The 23,098-nt window shown below is 40.4% G+C and overlaps 1 protein-coding gene across 3 annotated transcripts; it reads right to left on the reverse strand.

The window, feature by feature from the left end:
• Positions 1–4,118: 4,118 nt before the first annotated feature.
• Ybx1 (Y-box binding protein 1) lies at positions 4,119–22,404 on the reverse strand. 3 transcript variants are annotated; one of them, XM_046469022.2, is made up of 8 exons: positions 22,083–22,403; positions 21,328–21,391; positions 12,316–12,349; positions 9,682–9,771; positions 9,057–9,359; positions 8,703–8,785; positions 5,468–5,733; positions 4,119–4,492 (listed from the first exon to the last, which is right to left on the reverse strand). In XM_046469022.2, exons 1-7 carry the CDS (start codon positions 22,246–22,248, stop codon positions 5,499–5,501), a joined length of 975 nt encoding a protein of 324 aa, XP_046324978.1. In that variant the 5' UTR covers positions 22,249–22,403; the 3' UTR covers positions 4,119–4,492; positions 5,468–5,498. The 3 variants fall into 3 exon arrangements, with proteins under 3 accessions (XP_046324978.1, XP_058426814.1, XP_058426813.1); XM_058570831.1 differs by lacking the exon at positions 9,682–9,771 and having other exon boundaries at positions 22,083–22,404; XM_058570830.1 differs by lacking the exon at positions 4,119–4,492 and having other exon boundaries at positions 5,463–5,733; positions 22,083–22,404.
• Positions 22,405–23,098: the final 694 nt, after the last annotated feature.

A 23,098-nucleotide genomic window follows, 5' to 3' on the forward strand; every position in this document is an offset into this window, starting at 1 on the left:
CCATCAAGGATCCTGAGAATGTGCAGTGGAAGCATCCTAGACTACTATGAGGAAATAATTAGTTCAGGTGAAGTCATGAGGGCGGGGTCTCAAGGGAAATACCACAGGGTGTTTTAAGAGACTTCTGCAGTATGTCAAGTTCAATTTTTGTCTTGGGGTGGGCCTTTAACCCAACCTCCAGAACTATGAGAAATAAACTTGTGTTGCTTAAGTTCCTAGTCTACAGTATTTTGTGATAGCAGATCAATGTGGGGAAGCCACATTGAGTCACCACACCTTCCAGTCCTGATGCACCACAGGGATCTGAAAGATCACTGTAGTCTGGTGTGGTCCTACCATGACTCATGACTTGCCCCCCCCCCCCCATTAGCAAGGCCAGTCTTCTGAGTAGGCATACCCCCGGGGTTGAGCTACACTCTCTATTTTGTAATCCTACCCCTTTGCCCTGTTTGGGATAGAATGTTCCATGGAAACTCTCTTGGAGTCCCTTCTCTTGCTCTGCTTTTGGGTGTAAACTTCCTAGATGTCAATCTGCCGAACACAGACATCAATCACGAACACAGACATCAATCACGAAGCTAGTTTCAACATCCTCCCAAAACCTGACACCTTGCCCTCATTTAAAAGGCTTCTCCCCAATAGAAGGGTTCAGCATGTGTTCTTTTCAAGGACCCCTAAGATCAGAAGACCCAAAGAAAAGGTATCCCTGTCTCTTGTGTGATTATTTTGTGCAGCCCAGTTCACCTGGAGTGACCCTCAGTGTTTCAGTTGTGGAACTCAACAGCCCAAACTGGCCAAGACAGTCATACTACTTGTCTTCTCTTCCAGATCCAACTGTCACTTCCTTCATCCCACTGCCAAACCTCTTCATGGACATTGAAGTTTCACTCATTTTGATGCTGTTGCAGATTGTGGGTAAGAGCAGCAGTGAACAAAATCCTCCATCCTTTTGTAGCTCACCATTTATCAAAGATAGACAGGTAGCAAGTAAATGTAGACTGGAGAAAAAAAGACCAAGCAAGCAAGGAACTACAAAAGCTGGCCATGGGAAGAAAACTGTCCTTTTAAACCAATGGTCAGGGAAGGACGTCTTAATCAAAGGAGGCCTGAAAGAACTGAGGGAGAAAGCCATTTAGATGTCAGGGGGGAACCTCTTCATCCAGAGGGAAAGCAAGTGGGAGAATGCCCGGCATGTTCAAGGAAAAGCAAGCTGTGAACAGAACATGGAAGTGGCACAGGCGGTACACAATGTGAAGCCTCCTGCAGAATACTGGCTTCAGCTCAAAAATGAAACTGGTGTTTTGAGCAGTTTTAAGGTAGAAATAACAAGGCACTGCTTGGAAGGCTACCACGATCATCCAAGTTAGGATGTAAGGGGCCTGGACCCATGTGGGTTAAGTCCTATTCCTGTTGTTATGGTCAATGGATTTGCAGTGACTGTATATGGGAGGATAAAAGTGAGAATTCAAGATGAATGTTTGGCAAAGACCTATAAGAATAAACTGCTATAGCTGAGCTGCAGAATGCTATGGGAGTGACAGTCCTATTAATCCCTGTAGTCTGGGATTCACCTCCAGGGGCAGGCTCTGGCCAAAATCTTCCCCACTCTTAAACCCAGGTGACAGTGAACCTCACCTTAATGGTCAATGCAGACTGACCATTACTTTTTTCAGTAGGCTTTTGTCACATTCCCCTTTCTGGGTTTCTCATTTTACAGCTATCACTTTTATTGTCCTTAGTCTTTGTTCAAAAATTTTGGGTTTCTACTCTCATTGTTTCACAAATGAGCAAAGGCATATGATTTCACCATCAGTTTACAATAGTAACCTGATGTCAAATATTCAGCAGCCACCTGTGCCTCACTCCTTAGTCCCAAACCTGCTTCCTGCACTCAATGATTTCCACAGGTGTCTCATGCCCCCCCTTCAGCAAAGGGTCTAAAATATTTCAAACTTGAACCCTTTCTGCCACTGTTTGTCTGATCACTTACCTGCCTTCTACAACAATGCCTGCATTGGCTATTTTCCTCAAACTTCTTTTGCCCTTGAAGTCTACAATGAACATTGCCTTCCTATTTAAAAATAACCTAGCCAAGCAGAGACCCATGCCTGTAATCCCAAAGGCTTGGAAGGATGAGGTAGGAGGATCACAAGTTCAAAGCCAGTCTCAGCAAAAGCAAGGTGCTAAAATAAGCAATTCAGTGAGACCCTGTCTCCAAATACAAAATAGGGCTGGGGATGTGGCTTAGTGGTCACATGCCCCCGAATTCAACTGCCAGTCAGTCTGCAAATCCATACCAAAAAATAAAAATAATCTAATAATTCCTTGCACAACACAAAAGTACAGAGGGCTTTCCAGAGCATTACTATATGGAAATGCTGGTTAGGCAATTATTAACGAATCTTAATAGGCGCAAGTCAACAGCCTACTGCAACATTTGTAACCTTTGTAAATTAGCAGTGAGGCTGCAAAGATGTAAGCCTTTTATCTCCTGCTTGAGGTACCCTCCCTGCACCAACTAAGCATCCCTCTTGGCAGGCACTCTCCTTGTCACGTGGACTAATTGCTTCATTCTTGTGTTTTCCACTGTGTCATCTGGATTGTGGGCCACTAGAGGACCTGGGTCACCATTCACTTCTATCTTTTTCATAAGTCTTGGTCCCTCCCAGAAATCATGACATATTAATTTATCCCTAAGTATATTTCTTTGGCACTACCATTAAAGGATGTGTTTATGCATTTTCTAGCCATTGCTATACAGAAATGCCAATTATGCAATTATTAATTCTAACTTGACTGCAATTTTTCAGGGTGTTCTACGTGACCAGCACCCATCTATGCACGTTGGCAGTGCTTTCTTACCAATCCTTATACATTGCTATTTAACCAATATTGACCTTCCAACTTCTACAATATATATCCAAATACATGCAAGTATAAATATCCTACATACCACCAACAGCATTTAAGCATTTTCCATTGCACTCTCTACCAACAGGTTATTTCCATAAACCCCACCAAGGTAAAGGTATGAGCTAATGCTAACAAATTTCTTGAGTATGAATACTTACAACTAAAGTGAGGTGAGCTCTTCCATCAAGTTTTTACAAGGTTCTATCACCAAGAGCTGGTCTCAATTTAGATGACTTTCAAAGAGTTGACTAATAACCAACCTTTCAATTTTTCACTTTACACAGTCTACTAAATACCAATTCAATTTCTTGTATGAGCACATTCTGGAGAAGGGCATCACCACCTCCACTTATCACACTGCAGGACCCCTCAAATGTGCCACGACGGTTTACTCAACAAATGCAATGTCTCTCTTTAACTGATCTGGAATGGGTTTCTGAACAGCAGTCATTTTCAGCCAAGAATCTAATTATTCTATCAAGTGGCCAAAGAACACATAACTAAAAATCACTAAGGAATAGCCAGACCAGGACATTCTATAAGGAGTCAACAAAATGAGCTTTTTATCATCCCCATGTTCTTAAACAGCTTAACCACACATATAACATTGTTGTCATCTCTACCAAATCAGAGGCCAAGATAACAATTAGCATACTAGATTCCAAGGCAAACACCTCCATTTGGTTGACAGGCTGAAATCATTGCACCACAGCGAAGGAACTAAGTGGTGCAAATTTTGAAACCAGTCGATCCATGCTAGAGCACATCCTTTTCCTAGGGTTATCACTGCACCACAGGAACACACACAGAACTACAGTCCTACTCCAGACAGGCGAGCTAATCCTTAATCAGAGTAACCTATTTTTAAACTTTTACTAGGAACCCACAAAAGTGTTACATATCTTTTATATTTTGTTTTTAACGGGGAATTTAACCAAGGGGTGCTTAACCACCGAGCCATATCCACCCTTTTTTGAGACAAGAGCTTGCTAATTTGCTGACAGGTTCTGAACTTGCCACCTCTCCTGCCTCAGCCTTGTTAGCTGCTGGGATTACAGGCTTGCACTATTATATGCCAGGCAGGATTTAAGGCAATTTGCCCTGAGGGAATTACCTATATCATCTATTTGCAGACTAGTTTATGTTAATGGCCCATGAACAGTAAAAGACTTAACTCAAACTAGACAGAGGTATACACAAAGACAATTATTTAAGACCTTTATTAATAGGTGCTTGCAGTTTGTTGACTTTTTTTGAAAAAATCAAGTTGTAAACTTTTATTACAAATTAAAAATGAAGTTCTTAAAAATCTCAACTTGACCAGATATGAAACAATTTAAAAACCTTTAAAGGTGTATTGAGAAAAACCAGGCTTTTTTAAAAAACACGTTTGTCATTACCAAAAAGAGACGTCTTTAGGTAAAAATAATAAAAACCCCATGCTGCATAGATAATGCAGATAGTTCTAGTTATCTGGTCAACGGGCAAAAAGCAAGCACTTAAGGTCTTCAGCTCCAATCTTTTGTTCATTTCTTATTGCTGGAATTTCATATTCATTTCTTCTTGTTGGATGTCTAAACTGCAAAGAAAAAAGGTTTATCATGTACAATTCACTGCAACAACACATCAAATTTTCTATATCATATAAGCACAATGTAAGGGAGACAAATAAATCTCACTGTTTTACCTAAGACAGTGATATATACTCGAAGCAGACATTATACTGTGTGATTTAAGGGTTACTTGTGGATTCTGGATGATTTTTGGCCACCCAGAAAACAGGGAAAACTGTAAAAGTATCAAAGGCAGAAAAATGTCAATTCCAGAGCCAAAGAGAATTACAGGTCTCTAGATATAAAGTAAAAAAACTAAATGCAAAGGAATCCCTTAATTTTGGACTTTAAAGGAAAAAAAAGACATTAATTTATAGTAACAAAAACATAATTGTCAGAGAATTATCTATCTCACAGGCATTTTAAATAAAGCATGACTAACGTAACAAGGAATAAATTCCTGCTTTTAGAAACAAGAAAGATCTCCCATCTTCCCCAACAAAAATAAACCAATTAAACAACTATAAATGATTAAAAATGATGCCAATGTTGCCAACTTTCTCCAAATACTGTTATTTGCCACTATTATCTAGGTTATTAATTCTAGTAGCTATCCCACTTCTTTTTTAAAAAATGAAGCACAAATAACACAATATAATTAACATACTTCTCAGAGTAAGGTTAGCAAGACTTTCCTCAGTTTACTGGTGAAATCACAGCATTCTGAAAAGTTGACAAAAGGCTCTAATATTCAAAATACACAATGCGAAGACAGGTCTCCCGGTGTCAGAATTGAGAATTGGATGAGGGACCAAATAGGGCTGATTCTCAACACCCTAAAATGGAATATTTAAGTAATTTGAAGATTAGAGTGAATGACACTACATAAAATGGCTTATCTTACCTGATAAACTGGTTTTTTCCCCCTTGTATTAATAAAGATGACAGATACTACTCATGACTGTCACACCAAGGCCAGTGGGCCCTGTGGGCCTACTTACCCGGATGATGGTAGAGATGGTAAGCCGGCATTTACTCAGCCCCGCCCTGCTCAGCCTCGGGAGCGGACGAATTCTCAGCTGGTGGATCGGCTGCTTTTGTCTCTTTGCCATCTTGTGGTTTAGGGTTTTCTGGGCGTCTGCGTCGGTAATTGAAGTTGCGGCGGTACCGACGTTGAGGTGGCTGCTGACCTTGGGTCTCATCTCCTTGATTTTCCTTATCCTCTTCATTGCCATCCTCTCTAGGCTGTCTTTGGCGAGGAGGGCCCCTAGAATGAACATTTTGGAAATTCTGAAGTGACAAAACCTCCTTTCAATGCATCCAACAGTGATTTACTTTGTTCAATCATAATTATCTGGACATTCTCTTGTTCAAAGTGATCTACAGGCCATTTTGCAAAAAAATAAAAATAATAATAATAATAAAAAATATACAAACTTGGTTCATATTTCACAAACTGAGCATGATTTTGTACAAAAGAACAGTGGTGTATAAACAACAAATATGAGTATTAAAACTGGCTTTACAACATTATAATCTATTTCAAAATAACAAGAAGTCCAAAGGGTCGCAAGATGTAGAAATGATAAGTGTTTGGTAATTACACACTATACACATATTAAAAACACTGCACAATATACTCCTACGATATGTACAAATGTGTTAACTAAAATATGATTTTAATAGACAAGCAAACTTTTGCCTGGCCTAATCTATTACAAAATTAAGCATGAACTAGCTAGTAGTGGTACAACACCATCGCCATTTAAACAGACTTTAAAAGGAACTTTAAACAACTTTGAAAGGCACCACACTTATTACCCTTTACCCTTGCCAAAGGGTAGAAAATAAGACCAAAGATGCTCCCCCTTCATACAAATGAGTCCACAGCAATCATTAGTCAATTTATTAGTCTAAAGTTACCGAAGTCTGTACCCTAGAGACTATCCACAAAAACTTATTGTGACTTATTAATATCCACAATAAAATGTGGGAACAATTCAAATGTCCATCAACACGTGAACACCCATTCAATGCAATGTGATAGACATAAAAATGGATTAGGCACTAACACATTAAAAACCCCGAGAACACATGCTAAGTAAAAGCAGCCAGAAACCAAGTCACACACTGTACATATGGAATAGGTACAATAAGTAAATCTATAAACTGAAAGTAGATTAACAAAGTTCAAATAATACAACTCCAGCAATATATTATCTTCAAAGACCTAAAATTAAAGAATGAGACTCCATCACCCAGGAGAAAGATATTTGTTTTTTTCTTTTTCTGCTGGTGATTAAACAACAGAAAAACAATGAAATATTATTGAACTTTCCCTACATACACTCATAGCACTCCAGAAAGCCCCAGGACCATATCAAAATCATGGCTTTAATTCACATTTACCTTCTAGATTCAATTTTTTTTAACTTCCACATTCTCTAAAATCCCCACCTACTCATCCCAACCCTTTCCTCTCCCCTAATACCCACTTTTTACACACCTTTTGTATGGGAATTAAACCCGGGGTTGTTTTACGACTGTGCTACATCCCCCAGGGCAGGCTGGCCTCAAACTTAGTAGTCCTCCTGCCTCAGACTCACCCTAAATCATCAAAGCACCATGATGGTTTTTACATAATTCTTCCAACTTCTTCCTGAAAATTGCAGGCTTTCAATCTTATAATAGCCTCTGTTTTACCTCCTCTGCCTATTATAGTTCCAAGTTTCTAATTACCTTTTATATTGATGACCTCGTTATTTACCTGAGTTCTCAATTTCAAACATGTGACTCCCTAGTTACCCTATTTCCTATTTTTCTAGTTTATTCCTTGTTTTCACATTCTTAATTTTCACTAGAATCTGTAATCACTACTCCTGGTCTTTTCTCCTTCTATTTTCACAATGTTGTCCCTGACCACCTTTCTTCTCCTTTAGACTCAACTTTTAGCAATTATCTTCTATTGTACTTTTTATCCTATAAATCCTCTTATTTCTCATAAATGAGCCCTTCTGACTTCATATGTTCTCCTTCCTAACCTATTTGTCTCCTTTCCAACAAAACTTCTTCCTAGGGTCCCCATCTTATTCAATTTGCTCTTGAACCCACACCAACCAGGATTTCATGCCAAAAATTCATGCATTCAGACGCATTTCATTTACCATTCATTTGAACAAAACAACACCCAACCCAAGCCTAACTCCTGACTAGGTTAGAAAGCCCTACCCACATTCATTGATAATTTCATTGCACACTTTAGAGCAAAATGTGTTATGTGGTAATTATCTGGCACTGTCAAATATTTTACATAATGAACACGAGGCTATTGAATCTGAAATAAACGGAAAAGACTTTTGTACTTAAGATTTTTTTAAACCTTTTCTAGAATTTAACAAATTCAGTAAAACTGATGTACTCTACACTAACAGCCAAATCAAAGATTCTGCTGTTGGAACTTGTGAATAATAATGTACAGAGTGCCAGGGGAGCCCCGTTCAGACTTTAACCAGACAGAAGAACTCATCTATCTTCAAAACCTACCAGGTGGCTAACACAATTGCCTGTTTTAGCAGTGAATTAGAAAATCCTTGTGAACCAGCTAGCATCTCAGTTTACTTAAATTAGAACCTCAGGAAAGGACATGCATCAATGCAAATAATAGTACAAAGACATTTGGCTGTTAATGTAAGATTCAATGTGCACCAAAAACCTCTTTGATGTGTGTATTGTGTAATTTCAACTAGGTCCCCTGATTTCTAAAGCTTTAATACTTAAAAAAAAAAAATGTCACAGTATTCTATCCTACTATGATAATGGGAACACTGCTTTTCCACTGTCTTACTGTTCATTTCCCAAGTATGCCATGTTTCAAGTCAGATATTCCTAATGCTTACCTTTCCTTCCTCCTTAGTAGGGAGATTTAAAAGACATGTGGTTTAAACTACTGTCTTACCTGTTTAAGAACAGAAAATTTGAAATTCCACACCCTCATTTTAAAAAATATGTACAAAGTAGACCTCATCTATACAAGCTGTTTTTAACCAGTGCCAGCAAAGAAGATGCAAAGAACACATTCTCAAAGACAATTGACTTCAGGTTCACCTCTTAGGCATCTGACGAAAGAAAATGTAAGTGTTAACAGGTAAATGACTCAAACAGACTGCAGGAGAAGCATGATGCCACTGCTGAGTCATTACATAGAATTGAAGATAAACAGGTTAATATGGGCTGTACCTGCGGAATCGTGGTCTATAACCCCGATACATATTCTGTCTCACTGGTCTACCTTGTTCTCCTGCACCCTGGTTGTCAGCACCCTGAAAAAGACATCAGCAATCAAACTTCCTGGATCAGTAACACTAAAAACCCAACCAGACAAATCCTATCTCCTATGATAGTAAGAGTTAATTTAAAGGGGGGGGGGGGTCATCTAGTTAAATATCATATTATTAATTCCTTTGGTTATTCAGGATGGAAAAGTGCTTTTCATATGACCAACAATTCCAATGTAGTGGAAGAACTCCAGGAAATGGTCATGTCAAAAGGTATTACTTGCTGTTGATCCTTTTTCTTTTTGGTGAAACTTACCTCCATCACTTCTCCCTGCACAGGAGGGTTGGAATACTGTGGTCGACGCCCATAGGGTCTCCGCATGTAGTAAGGTGGGAACCTTCGCCTGCGGTAGGGCCGGCGTTGTTGGGCCTGGCCTTCGGGAGCACTCTCCGATCCCTCATTCTTTTCCCCACTCTCACTGTTCTGATAATTCTGCTGGTAATTGCGTGGAGGACCCCTACGACGTGGATAGCGTCTATAATGGTTACGGTCTGCTGCATATTTACTGCCTTGAACTGGAACTCCACCAGGGCCTGTAACATTTGCTGCCTCCGCACCCTACAAAAGCCATTATATATTGATAGTGACAAAGGAACTCAGAATACTTTATTTAACAAACCTCACACAAACCCAGGAAAACAAGAAAACAAGGGGTGGGGATGTCTGTGTGGGCAGGGGTGCATAGAAATGACTAAATATCAGCTCCTCACTCTTCGAAGAGACTGCCCTCTAACTGCAGCCAACACATTAGGCTAGATGCACCTGTGTTCATGTGGTCACCTGAACACATCCATCCACATTAGAGCCACCATCCTAATGGATGAGATCTCCAAAATATTTCCATACTGAAGTCAAACCTTTACACAAAAAGCATCCTCACCTTTTCTCCTTCAACAACATCAAACTCCACAGTCTCTCCATCTCCTACACTGCGAAGGTACTTCCTGGGGTTATTCTTCTTTATGGCAGTCTAGTAATATCACATTCCAAAAATAGATTAACAGGGGAGAATAACGTGCTTTTTCATTTAAAATGTACCAGAGTCAATATTATTTTAGCTTGGATATACACTTATCTTATAATTTGCTTTACATAAGACCAAACTGTCAATAAGTTCAGGAAAGCAGGGACCAATGCTACCCCCACCTCAACCAAAATACTCCAATCATCCAAAGCCCCAGCATTTTAACCACTATTTACAAAACTAAGGTAATTTAACACTCAAGACAGAGACAACAATATTATGTGTATTTTTAAATGCTTTTTACAAAAAAAAGCATTATATATAGCTTGGAACAAAATGAGGCTATCCATCTATCCCCCAAAGACTGCACTTAATAGTAGAAGCTAGCCCCACACATGGCCAGTTTAGATGACAGGCAAGTTTAGTTTTTACATGCTTCAAAGTTGACCAAACCAACTTTGTCCCTGTGTTACCATATCAAACTCAATTACAAATGTCAACCAAAATCCCTTCCAACCTGAAATACTACCATGGAAATGCATTTCACATGTATTAACAATGCCACTCTTTATATTATCTGACTGCATGGGAATGTTGGTTATTACCTCCCAAGAATACAGTATATCTTACATTATAGCAGGCACTTAAAAATTAGTTGACTTGCCCAAGGTCGCACAGCTAGTAAGTGGCAGAGCGGGGACTTTTCTCAATCCAGGTCTTGGGACTCCAAATCCCATGTTCATTCCACATCACAGCAGTATCCATTACAGGATCACTCATGCATTTCCATTCCAGGGGAGGCAGGACAACCAACAAATCTGAGGCCAGTTAAGCTCCGTTGCCCAGAACTGCATCTCCTTGATACACCACTAAGACCTGAGCAGCCAAAGTCCCAAAAAAACAACTACATGTTGAAACCACTTACAAATAAAGAGGAAAGCATATTGGTGACACATTGTGGGTCAACACAACTGGGTAAGTTAAAGTCAAAATAATTGATCTCATCTGTCATCTAAACTGTCACATAGTTTTCATACCTTTCATATATAGCCAACTCTCAATTACCTGCAGTCATAGGGGATAGCAGAAGTATGGATAATTAAAATCCCCAAACTCTTTAGTGAACATCTTTATTCCCTTCCCCAACATTTTGGGGTTGCCAAACCAGCAAGACTGATAAACCTTGTTATACCATTCCTAAGTCTGCACATTCTTTTGAAAATGCAGAAGGAACAGGTCAAGAGTTGTCTTCATAAAACACATAATTTTATAAACAAACATTTGTTTTAAAACATTTTGTCTGAGTAGTCCTGAATTTATATTTAGAATTTAAATGTTTCCATACTTACATTTGACCCTTGGATTATTTGATAGGGTTTTGGATGTACTAGAAATTGATCTGGCTTTCCCCTTGACTGTCAAATGAATGCTGTATAAGACACTTCAGAGCTATAAAATCACCAACCTATGACAGCTCTTCCTAAGAAGCATGCTGCCATCCAAGCTCATATCTACCTGAATAAAGGTATGAGTATGGAAATGACTTTAGATCTTTAGATTTCTGGATTAGTATAAAAAAATAGTTAAGTTTCTTAAAATAATTTAATACAATCCGATATTTTAACAGTCTCAGTGAAAAAACTGCATAGCACAGAAGTACACATACACAAACGTGCTGTCCCTACCCATTTCATACCTGAGAGGATGAGTAAGTCCAATGAAGCCTATAACATACTTAAGTTTGAGATATTAGCATTCACTTGGCAGTGACTTACTATAACAATAATCGTAATTCCTCAATGTTTGAGCATTTTCAAAAACACGTTCTTTAAAAGATACTTGAGAAAATCCAGCAAGTAGCCCCTTTACTTTGTTAAATTTTCTCCTCCCTAACACTAGTAGCCAATGCACAATTATTTAATGAATTGTCATCTCTGCTGCACTAGCTTTCTTTTAACCTTAAGCTATTAGTGAAGTTTTCCCAAAGAAAGCCAACTCTCCAAAGTTAGAAGCAAACTAAAAAAATCCTACTTTATTAAAAACGTTTCAGGGTAGAAGGATGTAAGTTAGTTTGCTCATTTTCTACTACCCTCTTTGGATAACTGTATTCTGCAGCTCTGTCCTGTTATGATTTGTCCTTATCATAGAGATAGGCCGAACAGCATCTGAAAACGTCTTGCCAACGTTTCTGTGTATTTATAGCAACACTATTAATTTAAGTTTATATTCATGGAGGCTGCATTTGCTCATCCAAAATTAGGAATAAAAATTTAGTTCAATTAAGTTGAGTAGATTCGTTATTTTAAAATGCTACAGCTATTAACAAAATCCCAATCAGTAATACCTATTTCAATTAAGTGGACTTCAATACAATGTTTCAATGTACATACACATTTAATCATGCTATTACTCTTTAGGTAGGAAGGAACTAAACAAACTGGTGGTTGGACTTAACCTTTTGCAAGGAACAAGAGTTGAGAAGACATCCACCCTTTTCTTCTCCTAAGCCTTGAGTCAGAAGTGCAAGTATCTATACACACAAGCACTCACCTGGTGTACAAATACATCTTCCTTGGTGTCATTCCTATAAGACAAAACCAAGTTGAACAAATTAAAAAATGGAATATATTTCATAGTTGCCAGAGATTAAGAATATGCCTGATCACTAGTATACATTTTTTCCCACAAAGGCTTTCTGGCTGCCAAAGACTTATTAGGAAATTTAAAAAGCAGATGTTTAGGAATATGAGCAAAACAAGTCAGACTTCAGTGGGACCAACTGAGCTATAATTAAGGTAGAAGTGACAAACATACTGTCACTCCTTACCCCATTCAAAATTACCGTTGCAGCACATCCCACCCTCACTTCTAGAACATGGTTACTGACAGTAATAGGAATGTTTTTTTTTTCCACTCCATCCTCATTTCCTGATAACCATTTTCAAACCCCAAATGAAAACAAATTCCCCTAAATCATATAACACAAGGAGTGATCACTATAGACTACAGGTGATAATGGCAGGTTAACTTTGGTTATCAATTTTAATCAATTTACCACTCTGGTTTGGGATGCTACTGGTGGGGGAAAGAATAAGAGTATATGAGATCTCTCTGTACACTTTCAGCTTAATTCTGCTGTGAATCTAAAACTTAAAAGAAAAAAAAAAAAACCTAAAGAAAGTACAACCGATATACACATCACTCAAATGCCGAACAATGTATATATAACTAAGTAGACAGATGAATGAGACTATATTTTTCAGTATCACACTCATCCTTTTTACTTCATGTTAGACACATTCTCCCTTTTCGGGGAGGAATCAGGGACTGAATCAATGGGTATTTATAAGGGCTACATCCCCAGCCTTGTTTTTTAAAGTAGTTATGATTATAGGTGTGTTCCTCTGTGACTGGCTAAATGGATACCATTTTACAACAATCATTGGTCTATTCAATTCTGCTGAAAAAATATGGTTAAAATATTTATTTTAGGACTTAAATATGAGCAGAGCCCATCCAGTTAGTTATAGAAGGCCAGATAGGGATTGATGAAGTCCTGGATGAAGGGTTCATAAGAAGGTATTTTAAATATCCTTCTTAAAGCAAAAAATGTGGAAAACCATTAGGTACTAAATTGGAGCAAATTTTATCCCATGCTTATACAATTGTATCAAAATAAACCCTAATATTATAACTATAATGCACCAGTAAAAGTTTATAAGGGGGAAGAGAAAAATGATGTCTTCTTTTAGTTTTGAGATTGGTTATCAAGGAGATGACATTAGAAATGAGAAGATCTGCCAGGTATGGTGGTACACGCCTATAATCCCAGTGACTTGGGATCATCCTCCCAAGTTGGAGGTCAGCCTCAGACACTTAGTAAGATCCTGTCTCAAAAACAGAAAGGATTAGGGATGTGGCTTAGTGGTTAAGACCCCTGGATTCTATCCCAGGTAAAAAATAAGAAACAAGAACCGCTGGAAGTGAAACATTTCTATTTCTAGACTATTTCACCCCAAGGAAATACATGTGCCCCACCTTCTTCATTGTCAGTAGGTCAGAACAAGAAAACGCTTATAGTATAGCTCTAGTATTTAATGACTAGAGGAACAAAGGTTACAATACTAGCTTACTATCAAAACTAGACTATTGGCTTCTTGGTGATCTATGGACCAATTTAGTCAAAGAACACACATAAAAATTTACTTCAGGGCTGGGGATATAGCTCAGTTGGTAGAGTGCTTGCCTGACATGCACAAAGCCCTGGTTCAATCCCCAGCACCACAAAAATAAATAACTTCAATTCAGACCTTAAAGTTATAGCATTATCACGACATAAGAATATTTTTATTTATGGAACCAGAATAATCTTAAAACTTAAAAATCCAAAATCAGGTAATGCTGCCAGGTTATTGGACCTCTGCAAATTAAGATGGTTGTTGGGATAAGTTACATCTGGTTACTTACTTACTGTCCTGGGAAAATCCCTTTTATGGACATGACCTTCCAAGTAGGTTTTAAATGAATCCTTTATTGGTGTTTTTAGGTTCATGATGTTGACTAAATTTACCAATAAACTTGTTTATTCACAGATCAAAACAAAAACTATGGCTTGGACATACTAAATTGAGACTTTGTCCCAATAAAAAGGACTGGGGTCATACCTCAGTGAACATCTGGATGAAGAGCCCCAGGGTTCAATCCTAAATGGGGGTGGGTATGGTCAGAGGCATAATAATATGTAGGGACAGCCTGAACAAAAACACAGGGAGACCCTGCTTCAAAATAATAAATCCCCAAGGAAACACATGTGCCAAAATAGCTTTTTTAATAAGCATGTTTTACCCATTATTGATGTAATGGGGGAGGAGATGGAGACATTCCCAGTGCTTTTACCCTTGGTGGTGTATTCTGAGAACCAAGAACATACTTCCGTCTTTACCATACTTTATTGAGAATGGAGGTATATACAGACAAGACTTTTATGAGCGCCCTTCTCTTCAGTGGAACACCAACAAGTCACTGAAAACAGGCTGTGCCTCATTCTATCATTAGCACTGTAGAAGCACGTTACTCAAAAATCATTTTTTGTGGGGGTGGAGCAGAGGGATTACTGGAATTGCTGAGACTGGCCTTGAATTTGCAACCCTATTGCCTCAGACAGATATCTAAGATTAGAGGTGAGCATCACTGCACCCAGCTCTCAATTACATCTTTTAAAATATGGGTGCCTACCTACGATTTCTTATCTGTATTCTAGCAAGCTCTTTGGATTAAAATGCAATTATTGCCACTTCTGTACTATTCAATCTATCCAGACTGATAAGGATCTTAATCATGGTCAAATGCAACTCAAATAAGAAAAAAAGAGGAAAAAACAAATTTAATCTCCCCAAAGAAACTTTGTGACGCAAAAGACAATCACAGCTCACCTAATGCTTCTGCTCTGTAAATTTCTGCCTTGATTTTCATGGCCCAAACCATCCAAATTCAAGCACTACACTGCACATGTACCATGTCTGATTGTTCTCCCATCCGTAAAACACAATCATCTTTACTCTAGCTGTATGTACATGAAAATAAGCTAACTTTTTGCCAACTCACTATTGCCTTAAATGAGACCTACCATGTGAATCGTTTCATGACTTAATGCTCCTATATGCTGTTACCTTGTTGCGCATTACCACACAAACTATTAAAATACCTAATTCCCGTATGTAAAATTATAATCCTGTGGTAATAAGAACAAATTCCAGGATTTAACATCTACATGTTTCACAACCTAAAGCATCCAGATACAAATTTTTAGTCCTGCAGATATTAATTCCTTAATATCACAGCCACAGTTTACCTCTTTATTTGCTCCCTTTGAAAAAAAAAAATCCCTGTCACCCAGCCAACACATCTGTTTCCCAGGCACAGTCCACCATTACCTTTTAGACTATAGTCTACAGATGCTTTCAAGGGCAGACTGGAGGGTAGGCAACTACTGCCCCAGTACTAGGAAACAGAAGTTAATACATTGGATGCCCATTCTAGATTTTTAAGTCAAATGATTTTACTTTGAAGGAAGACAGAAGAAACCACTGAAAGATTACAGTGTATTCCTGTTCCAAGTCACAAATCAGTGACCAGGTAAGCATGGCAATTTTTACCCAGCTCAAGATAACAGGTATAACCAACAAATCAGTCCTGAAGTCTTCAACACACGTCATTCATTGTTGTTTGTACCATGAGTCCCAGTTCTGAAAAAAGCCACTCCCCCACATATCCCTTTCTTAGTAGCAACTAAGAAGTCTTTATGGCTTCCCTATTGTCTTAATAGCTTTCAATTATATTATGGACTATTTACAGGGCTCAGAGACAGACCTACCAAGATGGGAGTTTTGGTGACGGCCTCTCCAAAGCTCTACAGACTTTTAGTGTGAACTATACATTGAGAATTTTAGTTGCCAGGGACAATAGAGCACACCTGTAATCCTAGCCACCTGGAGGCTGAGGCAGAAGGGCCAAGTTCAAGGCCAGACTCAGCATTTTAATGAGACCCCATCTCAAAATAAAAATAGAAAGGGTTGGGTATATGGCTCAGTGGTTAAGCACACTTGGGTTCAATCCCTGGTGGTGTGGGGATGATGACAAACTCCAGAAGACTCTACTTCCTTATTTTTTTAAGGCAACCTCATAATACCCATCCTTTTCGGGGGGTGGGGGTGGGGGGGTATTAGGGATTGAACCCAGAGGTCCTCTACCTCTGACCTACATCCTCAAATCCTCAGGTTCCCACTTAAGTTGAATCTTAGAGTCCCACTAAGTTGCCCAGGCTGGCCTCCCAAGTCACTAGATTATAGTCACGAGCCACCACACCCAGTAGATAATACTGGTTCTTACCTCATAGGCCATATAAAAACAAAAGATCCAGAAGTGAAGTAAGCTTCAATGTTCTTTTAATTCTTTAACTGCCTCAATACTAGTAAGAAAATTCTTTGTAATGCTAACCTGCATGCTAAACTAGAACTTTTCATGAAATATAGTAAGAAGCAGAAAGTCTTCCAACATCTGAGCAACTAGCAGTAAGCACAAAGGAGCTGCACTGACATGCTAGAGATCATATAAATCTTTCAATGGCTACGAACAGCTAGCCATTCTAGAAATGACAATTTCTAGCCATTAGAAATTACCTGTAACTATGTGGATAACCATCAAATTAAAGATGACTAAGGTCTATTTTCACCAGAGCAGGAAAACTGACTTCAAATCCTGCTTACTATGTTTATGGGGCAAGTTAATCAATCTCTTCAGAGCGGAATACCTAAACCTCAAAAGCTTTGGTGATTAAATGAATTAGTTCATTTTAAGCATTTATACTAGATGACCCTGGTGTAAATTGTTAGCTATGTCTATTATTACCATTATCTTCCGGTGAAGGAAGTCATTAGTATACAAGTGGAATTCCCAAATGGGAATCCCACCCAAACAGACTAAAACTGACCAGCTTGACTAAGTTTTATTATAAAGAGAGAAAAACTAAGCCTTCCTACAACATGGAAAATAAGTATGCATGCAGAGGCCATGTAGGGAATGCAGTCAGCCAAGTGACACAACTAAATGTGACACTGGTAAAAAAAGAACACAGGACATCCTAAAAGTGGTGGTAATACAGTCAGCTGGGTTTACTTATGTGGAAACACAGGGCCTTAAGGCTAAATGAAGTTCACATCTTAAAAACATGAAACCTGGATTGTATTGGTATTATTTCCAGAATTTTAAATGTTAGCGATTAATTCCAATTAAAAAAAAAAAAAAATACTACTGTCCCAAAACATCAACCAGCAGGTTACCAGCTTGTGATCTCTACTCTACTTGATTTCCTTTGCTTCAAATTTCCCCCCCATTTCAAAACTTCATAATGACAAACTGGCATTTAAAGTACTCTGGAGAAAAAAAAAATTCCTAATTCAGTTACTAAAATGCATGTCCCATTAAAGTTGTTATTGATTCATGGTAATCATAAATTTAGCAAATATGGATCAATCTTAAAAAGCTAAAATAAAAAAAAATAGTAACTCTGGGAGGAACGCTAATAAACTACTCAGATGGTTCAATTTTTATTTTGCCAACACAGCACACAAAAGAGAAACTCAATGAATTTCTTTTCAGAATTCCTAGATTACATGTCTAAACAACATTTTTTTTTTTTTTTTTTGCTGTTCTTTAGCAAGAATCTGAAACCAGGAGTGCTATGTCTGAACTATACATTCCCAGCCCTTTTAAAAAAGATAGGGTCTAAGTTGCCCAGGTTTGTTTCAAACCTGTTATACTCCTGGATACCTAAATACCTCTCGGATAGGATTTTATTGTGTCACCATGCCTGACATAATTTCACTACTTTAAAAGTCCTATAAGCAGCTGGATGGTAGTGGTTGAGGCAGGAGAATTCAAAGCAAGACCCTGTCTCTAAATAAAATATGAAAAATGGTGGAATAAGATGGACATTATTACCCTAGCTACATGTATGACTGCACATATGGTGCAAGGCTACCTCTATACAATTAAGAGATGAAAAGTTGTGCTACAATTGTGTACAATGAATCAAAATGCATTCTGCTGTCATATATGCCTAATCACAATAAATAATTTTAAGAAACAGAACTGGGGATATGGCTCAGTGGTAGAGCGTTCCCGAGTTGAATCCCAGGTACAAAAAAAATTTCTGTAAGTTAGGAGGATTCCAAGTTCGAGGCTAGCCTCATAACTTGGCATGACCCTGTCTCAAAAGAGGTGTTGATCTGGATGTGGCTCAGTGGTTAAGTGTCCTGGGTTCAATCCCAGGTACCAAACCAAACACACACACTATTAGGAGAAAACGCTTTAAGAGCTATCAGTCAACATCTATAATGAAATGTCTCTTTCTTTAAAAAAAAAAAAAAAAAAAGAGTGAGAGAGGAGAGAGAGAGAGAGAGAGAGAATTTTTAATATTTTTATTTTTTAGTTATCAGCAGACACAACATCTTTGTATGTGGTGCTGAGGATCGAACCCGGGCCGCACGCATGCCAGGCGAGCGTGCTACCGCTTGAGCCACATCCCCAGCCCTGAAATGTCTTTTAAGGAAGGAAATTTACATAAAAAAATCCTGTATTTCAGTTATAAAACTAGAATCTAGAATAGGAAATCCAGGGAATTCCAAAGTTTAACCACCCTAAACACTGCATCCTCCCCCTTTATACAGTCTGTCTTCCTCCCTCAGAAGAGTAAGGTGTTTTCATGAACTGTTCTGCATTTTCCAAACAAATATCCATATTCCTTACAGAAAAAAAAAAAGAAGAGTAAGGTGTCCCCAACTAAGTCTGTGATCTGTTTTACTACATGAGCAACATCTAGAACCAACTCCTATTTTCATTAAGGCAAACCTCCCCTCACGACTGGAACTCATTCTACAATACCCTATTTAGGGTCTCAGAATCATTAAAAACTACTAATTTAGCAACAAGGCAAATTTTAATGAGTTAATTCAACAACAGTTCAGGTCAGGATAGTTCAAACAAAAGATCAAAAGCCAATTTACACTTAACTGGCCCTGAAGGATGAGCAATGAGTTGCTTCAAAATCAGAATACTCAATGAACATCATCTCATAGAATAAATACTTATAAAATATAAAGAGCCACAGTATAAAATAAGTATGAAGAGCCACAATATAAAAATTTCTTAAATGCTCACAAAATACAAAAACTACAACTTATCCCCTCTAATGTGTACACAAGAGATCTGACTGCACTAGGTCAACAGCTAAATGCAGTTATTTTGAAGCTATGGTAGACAGACCATTCTCACCAACATCTGGTATTCCTGTTAAAAATGTATCATAACTGCAGGAGGATCTCAGGGATTTTTCATTTTCAACTCCCTTAAATTCAAAACTACTAGTTTAAGGATAGACAAGCAATGAGAATCAGAGTAGGGCATGAATACCAAATAAAATAATGTCTCTAAATAAAATATAAAAGATGGTGGAATAAGATGGACATTATTACCCTAGCCCAGAGATCAGTTAAAAAGTAATCAACAAACCAATCGTATTAAAAGTATTCCTCTCTCGGGGCTGGGGATGTGGCTCAAGCGGTAGCGCGCTCGCTTGGCATGCGTGCGGCCCGGGTTCGATCCTCAGCACCACATACAAACAAAGATGTTGTGTCCGCCGAGAACTAAAAAATAAATATAAAAAAAAAAAAAAAAAAAAAAAAAAAAGTATTCCTCTCTTTCTCAGTACTAATCCATTATCAAAAAATTGATGAAAGATGTAGCTTTGGTCAGAAAGGCAAACAGTTCAAGGCAGAAAATCCCCCAAATTATGAAAATAACAAAATGTTTCCCCATAACTGAAAAATGTGGCAAACAGACCATCAAATGCCTAATCTTTTTCCACAATACTGTGTGGTTGATTAACGCACGTTTTTCCATCAATTATGTCTGTCTCTAAAAGCCTGGTTGCCCATTTGATGTCCATCTCACAAACATTCTGTTACCCTTAAGCGTTATTTCAAACATCTAGTTGGTTAACACCTTCTAAAGTAAGGATGCAAGAAAAGAAAACGCTGAAATGGCGCCAAGTACCACACAGCTGTACAGCCAAGATTGCTACTGGCACTCGCGGTGCTCTACACCCATGCAACTGCACTACTAGCCTTGGCAGCCATCTTGGAAATGATGCCCGGCTCACAAGGGAGCCGACGCAGAGTGCAGTGAGCGAACTGCAGTTACCACCGCTGTCGCTACAGATAATTCTAAGGCTGAATCTAACGATGTAGCTGGCGACTTTGCCTCAAAGGAACAATATTAAGTTACCAGGGACTTAAGACCACTCTAATAAAGCTACAGCCAGAGTTAAAAAAAAATTCTATTCAATTAGCAGGATTGACACAAGGAAGTAGTAGAAATAAAAATTGAATAAGGAAAAGGACCCCCCCCCCAATTTACAGGCAATCAAAACCAGCTTTCTCTGGCCAAAGAAGTACTAATAGAAAACTCCCCCGAGGTATTAAAAGAGGTTTGAAATGGTAAACAAAGGCAATATAACCTTATGTAAAGATGACAAAAATCTCATGTCTTTGACTTGTCAAATCATGTTACTCCAAAAGGTTTAACAACGCGTGTGTACAAACACACACATACATATACATTCTTTAATTACAGGATCACATCCTCAAATCCTAATTTCAGTAATGTATAAAGACAAGGATGAAAACGTGTTGGCCTACAGTTTCCCAAAACTGTTAAGAAACGACTCATTCACTCCGCTTTCCTTAACTGCTTTGTGCCACAACCAACCCTTTGAGATTACCTTTAGATTGATATTTAGCTGAAAAACAAAGACGAACTCTACATACACGAATCCCTTTACTCATCAAGGAAAACAAAATATTACACTATCGAGGAGGCAATTGCCTTTGAGAACGCGGCTGGGTCCCTGCAACATGCTAACTGAACCCCTAGCCCCGCAGAACCAAAGGACTGAGCGGCAAACATGCAGGAACAGGGATGGAGCTTCAGACACGCGCATCTCACCTGTTGATGAAACCATATCCGTTTCTTACATTGAACCATTTTACTGTTCCCAAAACCTTCGTTGCTGGAAAACAAAGCAAAACAACCCTCGATTACCAGCCACCCTTGTAAAACGCCCTGGCTTCGGGATCTACCCCCTTGCAGCTCTCGGGCACCTGACAGCCTTTTCTCTCCCCATCCCATTAACAGGCCCGCGCGGGGACCCCTAAGCGTCCCTTGCCTTACACGTGGGTGGGCTCAAAGCCGTGGGGCGCCGCAGGGCAGGCCTGGGGCGCGGGCCCAAGATGGGTGTGTACGCAGGCCGCGGGCGGGGAGCACGTGAGGGAAGGGGAAGCCGCCCGGCCCACTCCAGCCTGCGTAGGCGGCGCGCCGCGCCCTCTGGGCACACGCGGAAGGGAGCTGGGTGGGGGGAACCGAACAACGGAGTCCGGGCCGAGCGCACGAGGGCGGCCAGTCCGCCCGCGGGCGCGCGAGAAGGGACCTGCAGCACACGCGGCGGGCTGCGCGCGGCCGCAGGGGGAGGGGCGCGCGGCCCGCGGGGTCCGCAGGGGGCGCGGAGGCGGCGTGCGCGCGCATACCGGGCACGCGGTGCGGGCGAGTCCGGGCCCGCGAGGGCGAGTGGGGCCGGGGGGAGGGGCGGCCGCGCGCGGAGAGTCGGTCCCGCCAGCCGCGCGCTCCGGCTCACCCAGTGCCGGCTAACGGTTCCGCGGCCAGACTTCCCCGTAGCCCCACCCCCGTCCCCGTCTAGCCCTCACCGATGACCTTCTTGTCCCCGCCGGCAGGCGCCGCCGATGTAAGGCCGCCCGGGCCGCCGCTCCCTGCGCCGCTGCCCGTGGTGCCGGGCTTGGTGTCGGCAGCGCTGAGGGCGGGGGCGGCGGGGGGGGCGGCGGGCGGCTGCTGGGTCTCGGCCTCGCTGCTCATGGTTGCGGTGATGGTGACTGGGGCCGGCTGCGGCAGCTGCGGCTCCTCCCGGGGTGTGATGGTAACTAGGCCGGCGGCGGCGGTGGGGCTGCTCAGGGCTCTCTGGGGTCCGCTCTCCGCTCCCGCTACCGATCGAACTAGCGAGAATGGCGGGACAGGCGGGATAAGCCCTGAGATCGACCCGCCCTAAGCATTGTTCATTGGCCACCTGTACCGTCAATCTCACCACCTGACCCGAAATCATTACTTCTATTGGCTAAATCTTTATCACTCCTCTACGCTCATTGGCCTTTAGTCGGCTAATTCGGCCGACCTACAACCGTTCCAGCCTCCGCCGCCATAGAGACCGGAACTAGAATTAGAGTAGTCACCACGAGAACCATAGAGTACCGGCTAGGACGGCCAGAGAGAACGTGACTCACGAGGCTGCCGCCCGGGTGGGCGGGCTGCCTGTTTAGGGTTGTGTCCAGACTGAAGAAATGGCTTTGTGAGACACCTGGACCAATATCATCTGGCCTGACCTAGGGCTTGGAAAGGGTCAAATATCTCAGGCCCTTATAAAGAGGCGGCTTCCCTCCCTCTTTGCTCCAAGGCCTTTATCGCGGGGATTGAACCGTCTTTTCTTTAATGGCCGTGTGCTCACCGCACAGCACAGGGTTTCTGGAATTGACTTAAACGGATGCTCTCGATAAGCTAGTGCTTTTGGCGGTACAGTCACCTTGGAGGGACCACGCAGGCGCTAAGGCCGCCCCAGCTCTGCACAAATAGTATGAGCTGTGTACTCCGAAAACTGCCTTCTGGTCTATTTTTACCAGACCTGTAAAGAATGTGTCTGCCTTAAATATTCACG

This window comes from Marmota monax, unplaced genomic scaffold, assembly GCF_021218885.2.
Source record: "Marmota monax isolate L192 unplaced genomic scaffold, Marmota_monax_Labrador192_F-V1.1 WCK01_AAM20220418_F8-fsc00008, whole genome shotgun sequence".
NCBI classification, from domain to species: domain Eukaryota; kingdom Metazoa; phylum Chordata; class Mammalia; order Rodentia; family Sciuridae; genus Marmota; species Marmota monax.

Coding starts and splice junctions, on each gene's coding strand:
- Ybx1 (XM_046469022.2), bottom strand. CDS start 22,248: ATGAGCAGCGAGGCCGAGACCCAGCAGCCGCCCGCCGCCCCCCCCGCC. Junction 9,772..12,315: donor AAGATGTATTTGTACACCAG/GTGAGTGCTTGT, acceptor TGATATTACTAG/ACTGCCATAAAGAAGAATAA. Junction 5,734..8,702: donor TATAGACCACGATTCCGCAG/GTACAGCCCATA, acceptor TGTTCATTCTAG/GGGCCCTCCTCGCCAAAGAC.